At 34.2% G+C, this 18,959-nt stretch overlaps 1 protein-coding gene across 6 annotated transcripts in view; it reads right to left on the bottom strand.

The window, feature by feature from the left end:
- Window positions 1–4,693: 4,693 nt before the first annotated feature.
- The window catches only part of RIF1 (replication timing regulatory factor 1), a 69,408-nt gene continuing 55,142 nt past the window's right edge, over window positions 4,694–18,959 (bottom strand). For 5 of the 6 annotated variants that reach the window (XM_042994433.1, XM_007078532.3, XM_042994434.1 and 2 more), the window contains 11 exons: window positions 17,700–17,819; window positions 16,589–16,740; window positions 16,128–16,208; window positions 15,783–15,837; window positions 12,161–15,424; window positions 10,158–10,301; window positions 9,766–9,843; window positions 9,562–9,677; window positions 8,348–8,501; window positions 6,649–6,757; window positions 4,694–6,175 (listed from right to left, as the gene is read on the bottom strand). In XM_042994433.1, coding sequence (XP_042850367.1) covers window positions 5,961–6,175; window positions 6,649–6,757; window positions 8,348–8,501; window positions 9,562–9,677; window positions 9,766–9,843; window positions 10,158–10,301; window positions 12,161–15,424; window positions 15,783–15,837; window positions 16,128–16,208; window positions 16,589–16,740; window positions 17,700–17,819 — 4,488 coding nt within the window. In that variant the 3' untranslated portion in view covers window positions 4,694–5,960. The remainder of the gene's footprint in view (window positions 6,176–6,648; window positions 6,758–8,347; window positions 8,502–9,561; window positions 9,678–9,765; window positions 9,844–10,157; window positions 10,302–12,160; window positions 15,425–15,782; window positions 15,838–16,127; window positions 16,209–16,588; window positions 16,741–17,699; window positions 17,820–18,959) is intronic. The other variant, XM_042994435.1, reaches the window with a different exon arrangement.

Below are 18,959 nucleotides of genomic sequence, written 5' to 3'. Positions count from 1 at the left end.
GATCATAATGAACCTGAAAATAAACTTTTAATATTGGTCTACCTGCTTCAAACACTGTATAAAGCATTACACAAATAATACTGACTACATCCTTATTTCCCAAATACTAGTGCAGTTAATTGAGTGATGAACAGGTACTTCTGTGAAATTTCAACTTAAGTCATTTGACTTATCAAATATAAATATTTTCAATGTAAAACTAAGTTCTCTTCGAGTTTATCAAGTGGTGGGAACAAAAATTATCATAGGCTAATAAATGACTGATTTGGCTTCTCTCAGTCTAAGTGCATTTAGTCAAGTCTATCCACAGGAGGTAGTGTTAAGATAGATTGAAAGCATTAATTCCTCACCAACACAGAAAGCAAACTCCCTAAACTCCCAATTTATTTCACAGGAATGACAGAACCACTGAATGTCAGATGCCTTTCCCTCACATCAACGCCCCTCAACATCCATGGCAAACACAGAACTATAATTTGAGTTTAAATAGGAGGAAAAAAGTATACATAAAAAGTACCAGTACCTCCTAGTATATATGTATTTGAGCAATATTGTTGAGATATAAGTGGAATCAGGAGAACACATTTTTGTAAAATCTAAGTAACAACAATAAATTAAGGATTTAAGGAAGCAAGATCCCCGTTTTGCCATTTAGAAGCAAATGACCAAATGGACTTACGTGCCATATATGAACAAACATACCCTTTGTACCAGGGAACAGTAAACTTTATGCAAAAGGGCCAAATATGTGAACATTAGGTGTTAACAGGCCATACAGTCTGTCACATTACTCCAATCTACTGTTGCAGCAGGAAGGCAGCCAAAGACAGTATGTAGATAAACATGGCTGTGTCCCAATAAAACCTTATTACTGGCACTGAAATTTTAATTTCATCTTTCATGTGTCACAAAATATTACTTTTTTCTTTTCCAACCTTTTAGAAAATGTACAAACTATTCCTACCTCTCAGGAAGTATAAAAAACAGGTGGCAGGCTATAGTTTTTTGACCTGTTCATAAAAACTTACTAGGTTAGGACTGACATCTTTCAGTTTCTACACTCAAATTCTTTGTTAATTTCATTCTTCTTTTAGAAAATTCCCATTCTACAAAAATAAAAATTTCTTTAGACATCTAATTACTCAATTATCAAAACAGCTATTACACAATATTCCATTTTCCATTCCATGACTTTATTTTGAAAGTGAACTTCCTAGTTATACCCAATTTATTCATTTAAGGAATGATTCTGCCTATTGTTGGAAGTCGTTTTATCTACTGTTTTGGGGGGCAGAATATTAGATAACGTGTATATATATATTTTAAGATTTTATGTTTAAGTTATCTGTACACCCAACATAGGGCTCGAACCCACAACCCTGAGCTCAGGAGTTGCATGCTCTACCAGTGACCGAGCCAGATGAGTAACCCATAAATAATGTAGATCTCAAACAATTATTCAGGGTATTTATTAGTACCAGTTCTGGTACTATGTGTATAGGATGTAAGATAACTACCAGCTATTTTCAAAGTATATAGGACTGTTCCTATACTAAAAGGCTATATACTTCTCTTATTCCATGTGATATCAATTTAAAATATTGCCTTCAATCTTATACTCTCAGGTAAAGGGAGAGATTATCTTTTCTTCTAATGGTATACTTCAAGAAAGTAAGCATTTACAGCTTGGCACTTCATGTTTGGTTTTAAATATTCTTTGGTATTTAAAGAAAAAAATGGTTAAGACCATGTTATAAAATTTAACATTCTATTAAAGAACTGAGTGAATACTCAATTCTACTCTTAAATATCTAAGGATCTTCAAATCCTCGTGACTCAGATTTTAATACATACTTTCAAAAAGCAATATACAGGGGCACCTGGGTGGCTCAGTTAAGTGTCTGACTTTGGCTTAGGTCACAATCTCAGAGTTCATGAGTTCGAGCCCCACATCGGGCTCTGTGCTGACAGAGCCTGGAGCCCACTTTGGATTCTGTGTGTGTCTCTCTCTGCCCTTCCCTGCTTGTGCTCTCTCTCTCTCAAAAATAAATGAACATTTAAAAAAAATTAAAAAAAAAAAAGCAATATACAAAGGCTGGCATATAACAGACATTATCATCAACTGGACCATTGCAAACCAAAGCCCAGATTTATTTTACAGATTAAAAAAAAAAAAAAATCAACAAATTTTGATAAATCAATTTAAAAAACCCATTACCTAACTTCTGGCTACATTTTCTTAAGTGCTCTGAAGGAGTGCAATCCACACAAAAAGTATTTAAAATATGTTAGGGAAACACAACATAACAATGCCCAGAGAAACTCATTTTTTGGGAAAAATTATTTGTTTTTCAAACACCATTTTAAGATGACACAAACTGTCAACAATGTAATGGCAAAGTAACCAGAAGTCTTTAGTAAAATGACAACTCACATCTTTTAGGACTTATTTTGGTACTGCTAACTTTACTGCCAAGTTAATCTTAATTAGGGGTAGTCTGTTTTCAATGTTTATTAGTAAAATATGAAGCCCCATAACTTAGAAGGCAAGATTTAGAGACTAAATACATTCCTAATATTTGAAATTTTACTTTTATATTAGAAAAATGAGAAAATAATCCACATACACTAATGAAAAAGGTTCAAATCGTCTAATCTGCTTAGTAAGGTTCTTTACAATATGAAATATAGAACTGCCTACTTAAAAACATAAATCTCTCCAATACCGTAAATCTTCCATATTTAAAAAAGGCTCCAAATGAGGCAAAATTCTACCTTTAACTCTTGAAAAAACTTTGAACTTTAATTTGAAGGCTTCAAGACCAGTCTGTACCCCCAAACATAAATCTGAAAAAAAATTATTTTAAAAAATACTAATCTTTATCTTTTGTAGCAACAATTCCTGGGATTTAAACCTGCTTGAGTTATTATCACCTAATTCGCAGCCTGAAGCATCTTAGGCCTACCCACAGACATGAGCATTTGTATGGATCATGTGGAAATTTTTGGCCATGAACTATCAGGCCTCAAGCCCAGAAATGCTGAATCATAATCTGCATTTTCATACATACAGGCCAAATTTGAGAAGCACTGTTAAAAGTCAAAACTTTAATGTTTGTATACAATGTACATAACCTTTCTGATGGCTTAGGAATAAAACAGACAAGGGTTGTGCTACTGAGCAAACAGCTCTCTCCCTTCCACCAAAATCGTAATATTGTCAATAGCTGCTATTTTATGACCTCCTAGCCCAGCTGCAAAGTATCTCCCTGAAAATCAATAACAAAGAATGTTAAGACAGAAACTAGGCCCTTCTTATTGGGTTGTAAAGTCAAGTTGGAAAAGAATGGCATTAAGGGAAAATGTGACCCCTTTCACTCACATTTTCTGTTAAATTCCAAGAAAGGTTTTCTAAATGGCACTTATTTTTAATTATTTTAATTAAAAAATTTTTTTAATTTTTTAGAAAAATGCTAATTGTAAATTTTACACACACACACACACACAAAGACACACCCCTCTCCCATTTTCCCCCTAATTTTGTTTCTTGCCCTGCCACTTTTATTTTAGGCAAAACATAATCCAAATTGCTTGACATTTTTATGGTTCTTAAAATGTAACAGAATCCCTGACTACTTTCAAGGTGTAAAACCCGATTCATCTTAGACAATATGGAATTAGAACAAAAGCTCCATACCATTCAACAATGGCTTTCAAACTTGTTCAAATGTCACAGCATTTTGAGAATGGGCTCACTGCAATGCTGAAAATTTAAATCCACTATACAAAGTCCATTTGGAACATAAATTGTACTATGCTTCTGCAAGCAACAGATTCTTTTCATAAATGCATAAAATAAGAAATCACATTTAGATTCTCTTACTAATATTTGCCATTTGTTTTATTAACCCTTAGAAAATAGCTGGAAAACTGATGTTATTTTAATAGTGAAACAACACACTGAAACTGATCAAGGAGTGTTAATACTTTTTGCTATTCAGGAATCATTCAGGGGAAAATGTGCAGAAACATTTAAGGCAAGAACATTAAAATTAAGGTGCCTCAAATATACACTTACAACTATATCAGGAATGAAGATTTAGAAAGCTGGTTTCTGCCTTCAAAAAACATTTTAAAATACATCCTTGTGCAACTATAACATTTGAAAATTAATAGCTGTGCTTGTATCAAATTCAGTGATTTAAGTAAATGATAATCATTTTAGTCACATTTTCTGCTATACTGTTCATGTTCCCTAGAACTCATTTCACCAACCAGTTAACACAAACATTAAGACACAGTAAGAAATAAGCCAATTTTAACTCTCCAAACAAACACATACACACACACACCTTCTTACATCTGTTAACTAAAAAAACTTACGTGCCTCTTTACTATAAAAAAGAATCTGGGAAAAGAGAGACGATATAAACTACTATTTTATAATTATGAAATTGACACCAACTTTGCTGGCTGACTGGTGGTCCCCTTCTGAGTATTATAAGAATTAACTAGACACAAGGATTAAACTTGCTGTAACTTGCTGAATAATGTGTGCCTTTTCAATCTGGTTAAGTTCTGAATAAAGGATGAAACTGAGGTCACTCACTCATTCTATTCAGAGAGCAAATGAGATATTCTCACTGTGAAGAGACGAAACAAATGTGGGAAGTCAGGCACTAATACTAGATGGTAAAATTTACAAACGTTTTAATTATATACACCCTATTCTTTTAAACTATGCAAAACATACATATTTCAAAAGAACAATTTCAAATTTCTTCCAAGTTTGCTTTAGGTATAGGTGAAAAGAGCAGATAAAGTCTAGATTTCTTATAGTCCAAGTTGTAACAAAAATAGTCATACTAACTCTCCATTAAAAAGAAATGTGATGAAGCACGTTTTCTAGTGGTGGACACCCTCCTTCCAAAAAAAAAAAAAAAAAAAAAAAGTATAGGTATGAATAGCAAAGTTCTTATGTAACACTTTCTCATTTCTATAACTCATTCTGGTTACTTTAGAAAATAAACTCATGTTTTTACTAAGACTACTAAGTACAAAACTATTTGTATTTGTAGATACAGAATCCTACAATCATCTGCAGCAAGCCCACAAATCACTTCTAACTGTCCATACTGATCTCTCAGCATTTAATATATACAAAATAGGTTTCTATTAAACAAAGGTATTCACAAGTAGCTGCAGGAAAATTCATGCCATTAACAAAGGCTGAAATTTATAAATTAAAAACATTTAAATCTATACATAATGTACAAATAGTCATGCATTTTAAAATGAATGGGGTAGGTCTCAAACGACTAAATTTTCACCAATGCTGTTGCACAAATATTTGCTAATGCAAATGAATGGAATTTTAGTAAATTCGGCTTTAATATATTAACCCCAAAAGTTGCAACTTTTGGTATTTTTTTGAAATGTGTCCAAAATTGACATCTGCGAAAAAACATTTCAATTCTTCTGCATCTCCTTTGAGGTGTTCTACAAAGAACAAATTTCTTAAACCTCAGGCACAACAAATATAAATTAAAAAAAAAAAAAAAGTATAAACAGTTTTACCAGTTCAGCAAAAATTCAAATAGAAATGTTCAATTTTACTTAAAATAATGTATTTTACATGAACATTTCATCAGAATATCCAGGAGTTTAAGACGTGTAAAATAAAATGCTTTTGTTTCTAGTTTTTGCTTTTCAGGTTTCAGCAAGGTATTTAAATTTTTCAAAAAGCTATGCATAGCAGCCAAGAAAATGTATGAACAAAAATTTTACATATGAACTTACAAACTGAACTTACGTAATAAGTCACAGCCCTTCAGGGTTTGAAATATCAACTTTGCAAACAGTCAGACTGAAACTGTGCTGTATTTCAGAACTTATTTTATGAATCAAAAAAATCCAGTGATGTTAAAAAAACAAAAAACCTTCAATTTTCTCTTAAGATACTAAATGGAATTTTCATGGGCTGGTGACCTCCAGCGTGACTGCAAATTTTTTATTATTGAGTTTGCCATGCTACCAAGTTTCTCATGCATTTCAAACAGCTGGCTTCCTGAATAATTATGGAGATCTTCTGAATCCAGTTGAACAGCAAGTGCACTAATCTGTGCCATAAGATTTTTAGGTAATGAAGTTTCTAAAGCAACAGGATCAATTAAATCTAAAAAGAAAAAGAAAAAAAGCACAATTTATCCGAGATAAAAATTAAGTTGTATATATCTCTTTTTACGTTAATACAAAGTTTAAGTACCTAGGATTTAAGTTGGGAGTGCAGGCTGTATCCCTGCTCCTCAAAAGGAAAAGGCCAACAGAAATATCTACCATAGTTTGTTCTGTGCCATTAAAGAAATGGTCAGGCAATTTCATTTTTATTAACAGCGTAACTGGAACACAATGTTTAGTTTATATCCCTATTTAAGACCTTGATGGAATAGCAGTTAACAATTAGATAAAAACAACTAGGCATACTTGAAGTCAAATCAGTTGCTTTCTCATGCACCTGGCCACTAGCACAACACCACAAAAACTGGTCAAATTAACAGAGCATGGTCAAATTAAAACTAGAACAATAACAATATTTCTTCAAGTTAGCTGATCCTATAAATAAAATTGTCCCACTTTGTTAAAATATACCTGAGGCAAGTCTTTCTTCATCAGAAGGGAGAGATTTAGTTTGTATTCCATTTATTGTTTTTTCAGAAATATCAAAAACTGGTATCTCTTCTAGTCCACGAGACTTTACCTTGATTATACATTCAGGCCAGTAAAAAAAAAAAACAAAATCAACAAATTGGAAAGTTGTTTTTAAAACGACTAAAAAACACTAAAGCTGGAAAAAAATCTGACATAGTATGTTTCCCAGCCTATCACATGACTATTAACTTAGCTAATAATACTGCTAAGAAACTATGTTCTACTTACGACACAAAAAGCAGGATTACAAAGTGTTTTCTCAAAGAGCTGATTAGGAATTCATATTTTCTAATGGACTTCTTAAGAGAAATCCATGATAGCCAAGAAAATTACATTATATTTCCCAAGTTTAGAAGCATGGGAAAAGAAAACCCAAGGAAGAGATTTCTAAACTTTAAATAACATACAGAATTTATATGAAGATTTTATATTTTCATACAATAGAATATTATTTAGCCATAAAGAAGAATGAAATACTGATACATGTGAACTTTGAAAACATTATGCTCAAGGAAGCCAGTCACAAAAGACCACAGGTTTCATGAACACAGTTTTGTGAAATGCCCACAACAGGCAAGTCTATAGAGAAAAAAAAATCAGTGGGGGGGTGAGAATGAGGAGTGATTGCTAAGGGCTATACAGGATTTCATTCTGGGGAGGTAATACATGCTCTAAAATTAGATCATGGTGACAACTGTGTAACTCTGTGAATATACTAAAAATCAATTGTGTGCTCTGGATGGGCCTTACAGTATATCAATGTATTTCAATAAAACCACTTTTAAAAAATGTTAATTTTCAGAGACAAATCCCAGGGCCCACAGACCACTGAGTATACTTCAGATACTGAGCTCCTGATCTTTGAGACTGAAAATTACTAATATAGTCTTTGTTTGTTTGTTTTTTTAACAGGTTTTTAAAGATCACAAATAATCTTTCAATCAAAGACTTTCAAGAAAATAGAAGTCTTCAGTAGTAAGGTGCAGTCTCAGAAATTCTAACATAAACACTGGTTTTTCAATCTTAACATCTCCCCCCCCACATTTATTCACAATTTTGCATAATCTCAATGGACACATAAAGGGTCTCTGAATGGGTTTCAGTACAATCTAAATCCTTCTGAAATAATATACAGAATCTTCTGTATATATTATGGGCAGGCGGGGGGGTGGGGGGGGGTGGGTGGACAATCTTCAAAAATGTCTATAAGCCAAAATATGTGCAGAAAGTTGATAAGAGCAAGAAAAATTAGTCCCAGTCGTCTTGGATATCAAGACCAAAGTACTGTTGACTACAAATTTGCAAGATTTTTATTACAATGTTTAGATTTGAATGACCAGGTTTTAGGAATAGCAGCCACAGAACCACAATCACGAATTTGGTGGAAACGAATGAGACAAGGGGGTAGGAGAACTGAAGAAGAGATGCATTACACAAAGACAGTATACAAACTCAAGAAGCCAACTTTGTCTATAAAATTATAAAGTGACCTTCTAAGTTACTCTTACCTGGGGGCGGGGGGTGGGGGGGGGGTGGAGAGGAGGTGACATAAAATGAGTTTTTAAGCAACAGTACAAACTTCTGTAATTGTATTGCTAAATCATTTATCTGTACATGATTTATTAACATTGAAGTTTACCTGTTGCTCATGATAAACTCTGAGAGCCTTTTTTACATTGGACACTTTTGGAGAACGGATAGGAAGAGTTTTTATTTCAGATGCTGTAAGAGTACTCAAATCACCAATTGTTTTTATATTCTTAGCTCTAATGAGCTGTCCCAGTCCTCTTGCCCTAAAGAGGTAAGAGAAAAAGGAGAAATACGTCATCATATAGTTTTATAGCTATTTTTTAATGTTTACTTATCTTTTAAAGTTTACTTATTTATTTTGAAAGAGCACGAGTGGGGGAAGGGGAAGAGACAGAGGGAGAGAGAATCCCAAGCAGGCTCTGCATTGTTAGCGCAGAGCCCAATGCAAAGCTTGACCTCATGAACCATGAGATCAAGACCTGAGCTGAAGTCAGATGCTTAACAGACTGAGCCACCCAGGCACCCCAAAGTTTGTTTATTTTTGAGAGAGAGAGCTCAAATGGGGAAGGGGCAGAGACACACACACACACACACACACACACACACACACACACACAGAAGCTGAAGTAGGCTCCAGGCTCTGAGCTGTCAGCACAGAGCCTGATGTGGGGCTCTAACCCAAGAACCTTGAGATCATGACATAAGCCAAAGTCAGACACTTAACTGACTAAGCCAACCAGGCAACTCTATAGTTATTCTATTTGTGATGGCCTATCCAGTTGAATTTCCTGACTTATGCTCAGTCATAACTGCATTTATACAGGCACACTTAACCCACTCTGAGGATAGCCACATGTACATTTAAGTTAAAACAAAATTTGAATTTGACATGTTTGTCCAGCTTAAGCAATAGCAGTGGACACAGACTAAACCCAATGTGTGTCAGTCAGATTTCACCTACATTATGATTTAATGGCTACCTGACTTTGGTGGATTAACTTTTGTAAACTTCATCTTATAAAGTGGAAAATAATAAATATACTCCTTATGGGACTTATAATTAGGATTAAATAAGAACATATGCAAAGAGTTCAGCATAGCACCTGGCAAATATTGAGCACAATTATCTTAGACATTAGTTAATTATGATAGATGCTTCTCTGATTGCCCTATCTGCCTCATCTTCCCAGATAAATTTTTATTTTTAAAATAAAATGTGTGAAAGTGCATGTAAATCAGTTCTAAATAGGAGAACCTCATTTAACTTTTCCTCTTAAACAAGTGGCATCTTGAAGTATTAGACCAGTATAAATAACTCCTTACCATATATTTGATGTAATCTGAGGTAAAATGATATCAACTGGAGCCACACAGTTCACCAAAGCTGGGTAAACACTTTCTGCTGGACACGGCACAGGTTCTTTAGCCATTTCTGTAATCTTAGAATAAATTTCAAAAGCCGTTAAACAGAGGTCACCTGACTGAACATGAAAAATAAAGTTGCATGAAAACTAAAGCACTTCTTACTAAACACTTCTTTGAGCTCTTAAATTTAGGGCTACGTGATCCTGAGGACAGAAATCCTTTGGTTGAAGTGGCATTATGCTAGACAGAAGAAAGAAGAGAAAAAAAAAACTCACTCAGAACCCTAGAAACTCTAATTTTATAATTTTATTACTTAGATTGCAGTAATTTCCTAAAATTTTGAGAAAATGAAAAAATGTAATCAACTATTACCTAATCAATTACTTGCTGTCTTACTGTCTCTTCCCATTCTTCGTGTTTGCTTACCATGTCACAGACAAAACAATACATCCAAACCAAAGAAATTTTGTTCTTTACTATTTTTAAGACAAATTATACTTAACTCATTTCTATGCCTGAATACATATATGCATATTTCAAAGCCTACAGCTTACCTTAGATTGTGTAAGTGAAGTTTTAACACTTTTTACTGTGGGAGAATTATTTGAAGAATGGGATCTAACGATAGAGCATCGCCTATCAATGTCATCTGCCAATCCTGCTTGGTATATTGGATCTGCAAAGGAGACACGGCGAACCTGAAAACACAGGTCATGTTTTTATTTAACATAATTAAAGTTAAAAAAAATTCACACCATAAATTCTCATTATCAGGCCTCCCTGAAATAGAATGTGGGTTTAGAAGCTTAATTTACTTCAGTAGAAGCCAACTGCACATTGCTGTAGTTCTTCCTAATGGCTGCTTTCATAGATATTACTTAATACCACAGATCATTCCAATCATCCATGTTCTAAATAGTCTCTACATAATATATACCAACAAAGACTGAAACAGGGACAGTGGCAGAAACAATGAAATTGTATGCAGCAGTTGAAATTGTATCATCAAATTCTACTTACTTTGTAGGCTTACTACAGTAACTTAAAAAAAATAAGGTAAAGAGGTAGAAATGGTACTAACTGGGCTCTGGTGTGTCTTACTAACCTCTGTTCTAAACTCTTTGAGGATACCAGAACCACAGCAACTGAGTGGCAATTTTTGTCTTTCTTAGTCCCAGCATGAAGTCATTTTAGCTTCTACTAAACTCTTATGATGTGTTCATTCATTCAGCTATTTGATATAAATACACAATAGAGCATTTATGCCATTAACTATATATATATAGCTTCCTCACGTTATGAGCAAAACAAAAAAACTATCATGAGAAATCCTCATACATATATACATATATATATATATATATATATATATATATATACATACACATACATATATATATATATGTATGCCCAAGAATGGGCAGATTCTGTATGTATTTGCTATAGGAAACTACAATGTCTTACTATTGCCTACATAAAAATTAAATATGAGGTACTATCAAGCAAAACATAACTAGTTAACTTTTATCACCAATCTAAAATATATATACAGAAGAAAAATAAATTATACTGAAGAAAAAGCATTCTATCTTCATACTTTTCAAAGACTTCTATGGACAACTTAATTAAACTTAAGATACTTACAAAACACACACACACACACACACACACACACACACACACACACACACACACACACACAGCCTCAAAATAAAAGCAAAGCAAAACAAAACCAAAAAACCGAACTGTCAGTGTAAGAATTTTTGGTGTATTTGAGAAGTCTTCACAATGTCCTTGCTAAAGGCAAAATTAAGTATATCTTAGGTCTATAAAGCATGTTTGTATATATAAACACACATATTCTGCAGTAAATGGCAGATTCAATTTTAAAGTTAAAGAATGCTCACATCATACCTTTTCAGAACTCCTTTGCTAAGCAGAGGACAAGCTCAGCTATGTAAGCATGTGTAACTTTTCCTTTTTTAATTTATTCAATCAACAAACTATGTGTAAGTTATAGGGTCAGGAGCTAAATCAGATACACAGATAATCGATTTTCACAAACTAAAGGAGTGACTTTAGTGAAGATGGGGAAATAAAATTAGAAATGCAATCCCATCCAGAAATTGATAAAGGCACAGCCTGAGACTTTTTCGTTGTAAGGTCTGGAAATGAGTTTATATAAACACTTCAATGTGAAACAGACCATACAATGTCCTACCACACAGTAAATGCTAACTAAAGCTGTTTTACCACCATTTCTAAATGCTTCCTCATGTTATGAACAAAACAAACAAAAAAATTATGAGAAATCCTCACCAATTCTGCAAAAGGTGAAAAATGTACATGGCTGAAAATCTTCAGTGTCCTCAAGTAAAGACAGATCTAAGTCCACTTTTATCAACACTTTTCCTTCTGCCTGCCCTTTTCCCTAGTCACCTTGGTAAACATTCAAAAATAAGTGGCCTAATAGTCTGTCATTCAACAGGTGTCACTGTATGACCAAAATACTCAAAGTAAATATGGGCTAATTAATATTCAACCTCAATTCCCCTACCTTGTGAACAGGTGACGATATCTCATCTTCATGTGGTCTTTTTAATCCTCTCTTTAAAATGCTGGTGGATGGAGAAGCCAAAGGAGACCAGACACAGCGTGTCTGCATGCCACTAGGACTGCCATTTGCTGATAGAAGTAAAGGATCAAGTTCCCTTAATTTTTGAGGAGATGCATTATTGTCTTCTGTTATTAGTTCGGAGATGGCTGTTTCAGATGTCAGAGACTGTGAGGTTTCCTCCACTTTCTCTGAAGTATGGTGAATTTCTTGTAAAATTTCATCATTCCCTTCTACCATTTGATTGTCATCTAATGTTGTTTCTTCAGACTTACTAAGTTCAATATTTGCTTCAGTTTTATTAGAGTCCACCTTTCCTTCTTCAATACTCATCTCAAGGGTGTTGAAAACAAAGCTGTCGATTCCCATAGTCAATGTCTTTGTATTGGCCTGTACAAGCTTAGTAGATATTTTAGTCGTCAAGTCCCCATCCTCTGTTTCACTGACTTGGTCAGCTTCAGCATTTACCTCACTAATCACTGTCTCTTCATAATTTTCCATTTTAGCATTCATTTCTTCAGATGAGTTTGGACTAGATTCATCACTTCCTTCATCTAATTCCCCAAGTGCTGTTTGTTCAGGTATCTCTGCCTGAGCACTCACTTTTATAGGTGTGGTATCATCAGAATAACCAATACCAGAATTAAATTCTTTAGTTACTGTTTCTTCGGCATTCGGTTCTTCAGCTGCCTCTGCTTCAGAGTTATCACATCTTTCACTGTTTATCTCCATTACCTCTTCTTCAAAAACAACAGTTTTGGCATCCTTTTGTTCAGATAAGCCTGCTTCAGATTGATCACTTTCTGTATCCAATTCAACAGCTTCTACTACTTCTGGATTAAATATTGCTTCAGCTTCACATGCATTTGTTTCAACACTGGCAATGTTCTCTATTGTTAGTTCCTTCTCCAGGACAGCCTCTGGCTTTTCTTTGTTAATCTCCAAAGTAGAATATTCCAGTGAATTATCTCTGGAATCATCTAAAGATGGGCCAACAGTTTTACATTTTTTATTGGACGGCCCTTGGCTCTCAAGAGATGTTGCTTCTGCAGAATTCGTATCACAAGTTTCTTGTTCAAAATTCACTACTTCGGAAGGAAGAAGGTTTTGGACATTATCTTCTTTGAACTCAGTCTCAGATATGACTAACGAATCATTAACAGTATCATTCTCCTCCTTGAGACCCAAATGAAAATTCACAGCATGATGCTCATCTGAAAGTTTTACCTCCGAGTACAGATTAACTTTAGAAGTTTCTGATACAGGTACAGCTGTTTGCATGTCTGTCTTTTTTGTTTCAGTGACCTTTACATCGTAATTTTCCATATTCTTTAACCCAATGAGTGACTTTTCCTGAGGTTGTGATTTTTCTCCACAGCACTCACAACTTTTAGATCGCCTTACCCTCCTACTTCTCTTATGTTGGCATTCAAGTGTTTGAGAAGATTTTTCAGAAAGCAAAGAAATGTCTGATGTCCCTATTTTTGAAGATTCTCCCACACTGTTATTTTCTACAGAATCTCGTTTTTGTAATCTCTTACTGGCATTTCTAGTCCTGAGATTTGATTCTGGCACTGATGGGTTTGAAAAAGAATATTCTGCACACTTGTTGGTTTTGATTTTTCCCTCGTAAGTATTTGATACATCATCAGAAACCTGCAATAAATCTGAAGATACTGTAGAATCTTCAAGAGTTACACTACTCTCATCTTTTTGTTCACAAATCTGAGACTTTATGTCTCGGTCTACGTCAGAATTTGCTTTACAATCAAGTGTCTGGTTTTCAATGTTTATACATTCTTGTTTTACCACTTTCTCTTCTTGATCTTCAATGTCAACACTATCGCTGCTTTTGTTTTTCCATTTTCCAGATCTCTTCTTTTTAGAACCTTCTTCTTTTGCCTCAGAACTATCAGATTCTGAGTTTTCAATGCTGGATAGTAAACCTTGGGATGCTCTTCTTGTTTGATACCGTGTTCGTCCACTTACTGGTTTTTCAGAGGACTTTTCTGCAATGTCCTGAGCACCGTCGCCCTCAGATTTAATATTCTCAAGGTCTAGCTTTCTTTTACTTTCATCAATTTCAGCATTAGTGCTGGTTTCCCCAAAAGTCTTCTCATGTAAGTTAGTTCCTTTCTCTACATTTTCCTGCACAGTTTGTTCAGAAATCAGTTTTTGCTTAAGTAACAAGTCATCTTTTACCTGCAATGGGCTCTTCTGAAGAGGTTTTTCTTCTTCTTTACGTCTCTCTTTTTTTTGATTATTTTCTTTCTCTTGGCTGTCAGTGGTGGGCTCTGCTATTTCTGAACGTCGCCTTGACGATCGTCTAAGGGTTTTTTGGCTTGGAGTTATCTGAACAGTACTATCGTCATCTACTATTTGATCTGCTGGTGTTACAGTTGGGGGTGTATTTTCTTTGGATTCTAAATTAATTCCTAATGTTTTGTCTTCTACAGTACTGTTTTCTAATAACACTGCATTTTCTATTGTTGGTTTAAGCACCGTATCCTCATACTCCATTGCAGATTCAGAGAGATGAGTATGGTTATTATCTAACATACATTCTGTCTGATTAAGCAAACCAGGTTGGTTATTTTCTAAGGCTACCATTCCATCAACAGATTCCTGAGTATTTTTCTCCTGCTCAGATCTCATTAAGAGCTTAGACCTTTTATTCCCAGTTTGTTCACCTTTACTCGACTTTCGGCTTGATCTCTTAATTCCATGCACTATTTTTTCAGAGTCAGATTTTACAAGAGCTATTTCTCTTTTCTTTGTTTTTGATGGAATATCTGTTTTACTCATGTTTTCCTGGTTATTTTTCACTGTAACAGTTGATGACATATTATTTAAGGGAGATGGACTAAAAGGTCTATTTTCTGAACCATCAAACTTCTCCAAAGTAATAAAAGTTTGCCTCCGACTTGTAGGCTGTGGGGGAGTTCCAGAAATGATGACATTAGAAACTGAGCTACTGTTGACACCAAAAGTATTTTCTGCACTAGATGCATATTCAGTTGGTGTTTTCGTTGATGAAATTAAAGCTTTCTTTCTGGCATCATTATTACTGCTCAGTATGTCTGCGCTGGTTTCTTCAATAGAACCACTCTCATTATTTGAAAGGGAACCCTTTTCAGGATGTTCATCCATACCACAGTTTTCTGTGACATCTTGAGGAATGACAATGTCACTCTCCATTTGTTCCTCCTGCACAGAAAAGCACACACATATATAGATTAGTCTGCAAATAAGTCTGACTTTGTGAGGATATCTTAGTATAAAACTTCAGTAACTCAAAAGGTAACACTTGACTTTCAATATTTTGCAAATATTCCAAAGGTGGTGGTAGCCACCCGTTAATTTGTGTTTCTAATTATAAATATTTAAAAAAGCCAAATATATTTATTTTAAACACACAAATACCCACAAATACAATGACTACAATTCTGCCAAAGTCTGCCAATAAGAGTTAAGAGATTATGCAATACATCTTAAAATTAATACACAAGACTTCATAATGGAATGGCAATTCTAAAAACCCTAAAATATGAAATACCAAATATACCTTAAATATCACCTTGGAATCTTCCTTTGATTTTTCAGTTAAAGTAGGAACTTCCCTGAAATAAAAATGTGCAAATTAAAATACTGTTTTTAAAAATTTTATTTATTCTTTTTAGAGAGAGAGAAAGAGAGTAGGGGAGAGGCAGAGAGTCAGGGAGAGACAGAATCCCAAGCAGGATCCCTGGTGTCAGCTCAGAGCTCGATGTGGGGCTCAAAACAACGAGCTGTGAGATCATGACCTGAGCCAAAATCAGAGTCAGACAATTAACTGAGCCACCCAGCTGCCCATAAATTACTTTTAATTAAAAATTAGAAAACCAGTTACTTCAACATCTTCCATACTTACAAAGACTCTTCAGGAGTATACTGAGAAAACAAAGTATCCTGTGAAACATCCAGGTTATTATACATGGCAGGAATATCGCACCTAAAAAAGATCTTACATAAGTAACTTCAAAATGCGACATTTCTACAATTAGAAATTAAACTTAAAACTGTACATCTAATTGTCTTTTAAGAACAATATAAAATCAAGGCTTAGATGCTTATTTTCCATGAAATCATCTTCCCTATCCTCTCCTCCAACAATACCTCCATTAATGATTCACCTCTGAATTCAGAAATATTTGGTACATAACTAAGTTACCATATGCATTATGAAATGCAACCATGTATGGCACATATTTTCTGGCATTAAAATACAGATTTTACATACAGTACCTCAGTTCTAAGCAGAAAGTTATAATTGCTGCACGACATCTAAATGTGAATACAGAATATCTAATTCAAGATAAAAGGACTACAAACCTCTTTGTTTTGAGTACTTCTTTCTGATGTTCAGTTAGTATTCTTTCCTTTGCTTCTTTTCCTTCGGAAGGTATAAACACAAAGTCGACAGCCTTTTCTTCTTCCAAAGGCATTTCACTCTTTGTTTTTGGAGAAGGCGACTCTAATTTCAACTGCAAATTTTAAAAAAGCAAACGTACCAATCTCTCTTCTAGCCCTCTAGAAAAGGTCTTCAATAATGACTAAGAAGTTTGAAATTCAAATCTATATGATATCCTTGGTTAATAATTAGTACAATGTCGCTCGCTTTCATTCTACCTCTAAAAAAAATTCGGAAAGTAAAAATTATTACACCTTTTTAAAAAGTAGGCAAGTTACCAACAAAGCACAGGCAAATATGGTTTTCAGGACAACATATGAAAATCAAATGGTTTGGCAAGAGAGTGTATCACCAGCTCTCAAGCTGAAGCATAAACTAGTCAAGTAAAAGTTGCCAAAAAAATATGCACTACAGACCAAGAACACTGCTACTGTTACTTTTACTATTTTTCAATGCAATTGTTTTCATTCTATATCATAGTTGCTACCTGACTGTATTGGAGTCATTCCTTAAAACATAACATTCTTTCATTTTGCCAAAGGCCATGGTTTCAAGACTCCAGAATATCCTTATTGGAAGTCACGGAAGAGACAATTATTGTCTGAAGATCAGTTGACTGGCAACTAGTTAAGATTATGAGTTTTAGATTTAGATGTCTTACCTCTGTGTTCTCTTTTACCAGAAGTTCTAAAACAGTCTCTGATGCTACCTATTCTATAATTATTCATACCTATAGTTGATTCCATTTCAAGGAACTTAACGGATTAACCATACTTAATGGATAGGTGCCTGAATTAACTATACTTAATGGATGCTACATATTAAACAGACTTAAACCTCAGGAAGAATGAATCATCTCCCAAAGTTTCTAGATTTCCATGCTATCCTAAGTTCTTTTAGACCAAACTCTCTAATTCTTCTTTAATCCTTTTATTTAGCCTTTAGTAGCTTTTTCTTCCAATTAGAAGTTATACATTCTCAAGCTACCATATAGTCTAAAAGTTCTATTAAATAAATTTTGGAAAAACATACTTGGCCTGGTGGTTTCATATTTTCTTTCGCATCCTTTGTTTGTGCCAAAAAAGAATCTCTTTTTCCACTTGATTTTCTTTCCATGCCACTTATCTTCATATTTAACTGTGAATTCTCTGTCTGTTTTATTAAAAATAAAACAATTAAAAAAATTTTTAACGCTTTTGAGAGTGAGTGTGCACGTGCCAAGTGGGGAAGGGGCAGAGAGAGAGGGAGACACAGAATATGAAGCAGGCTTCAGGCTCTGAGCTGTCAGCACAGAGCCCAACACAGGACTCAAACCCACAAACCATGAGATCGTGACTTGAGCTGAAGTCAGAAGCTCAACTGAGCCATCCAAGCGCCCCAAAATTAAAACTGCTAAAAAGTACAAATGCTCTACTTCTCCTTTTCATGCTTTGAAAATTCTAGTGTAATAAATGCTCATTTCAAATATTAAAATTCTTTCTCATTATTCAAACTTATTAAAGTCATGTCAAAGAAAAGAGCCATTGTATAATTCAACATCAAACAGATTTGACATTTCTAACCTACACAGCTCTTGTGCACCATTTTTAGAAATTTTATAAAATCTGAATGCTTTGAGAATTTTACAAATTCTAAGAATAAGATACATCATATAAACACTTAAAATGAATCAAGTTACTGGACTCAAAGACCCTTCCAATTACTGAAAATATTTCTAAGAAGAAAAATCACAGCCATGAAACTTTAAACATCATACAACCAATAAGGTATACATGATTGGCCAAGAACTAACACTAGAGTACTCAGTTGGCCATTAACTTTTCTCTTACAGGTTCTAAACAAAGAACAGCTAGACTCCATCTGTTGTTGCTGAACAGAAACAAAGTTGTCTAAGAATGTGGTACCTTGTGGACATGCAGTACCCATGTCTTTACTCCTTGATCCTCAGACAGTAATTGTTACTGGCCAAAGTACCCTGGTTTCAAGTGGGTGTGTGACAACAAATATGTGTTTTTCTGACAGAAGGAATGAGGGATTTGATGGAAAGAACTGAGAAAAATGAAGGGTAGCTCTTGCTTAGACATGGACCAATAATTATTATTTTGGTTTATCTGAAGTAACACTTAACCATGTATTATAATAATTACAACATTTGCAAAGGAATATATATGAAATGCCATAGTTCAAAAAAGATAATTAATGAACAAAAACCAGACTATTTACATGAGAATCTATAGTGAAATTTAATGCCCTTAAATCATAAAAGTATTTCAGGTCAACGGGCAACAAAAG

Source organism: Panthera tigris, chromosome C1 (assembly GCF_018350195.1).
Source record: "Panthera tigris isolate Pti1 chromosome C1, P.tigris_Pti1_mat1.1, whole genome shotgun sequence".
NCBI lineage: Eukaryota > Metazoa > Chordata > Mammalia > Carnivora > Felidae > Panthera > Panthera tigris.
The sequence above is the reverse complement of the archived record's forward strand: the minus strand, read 5'-3'. Positions and strand labels throughout refer to the sequence as shown.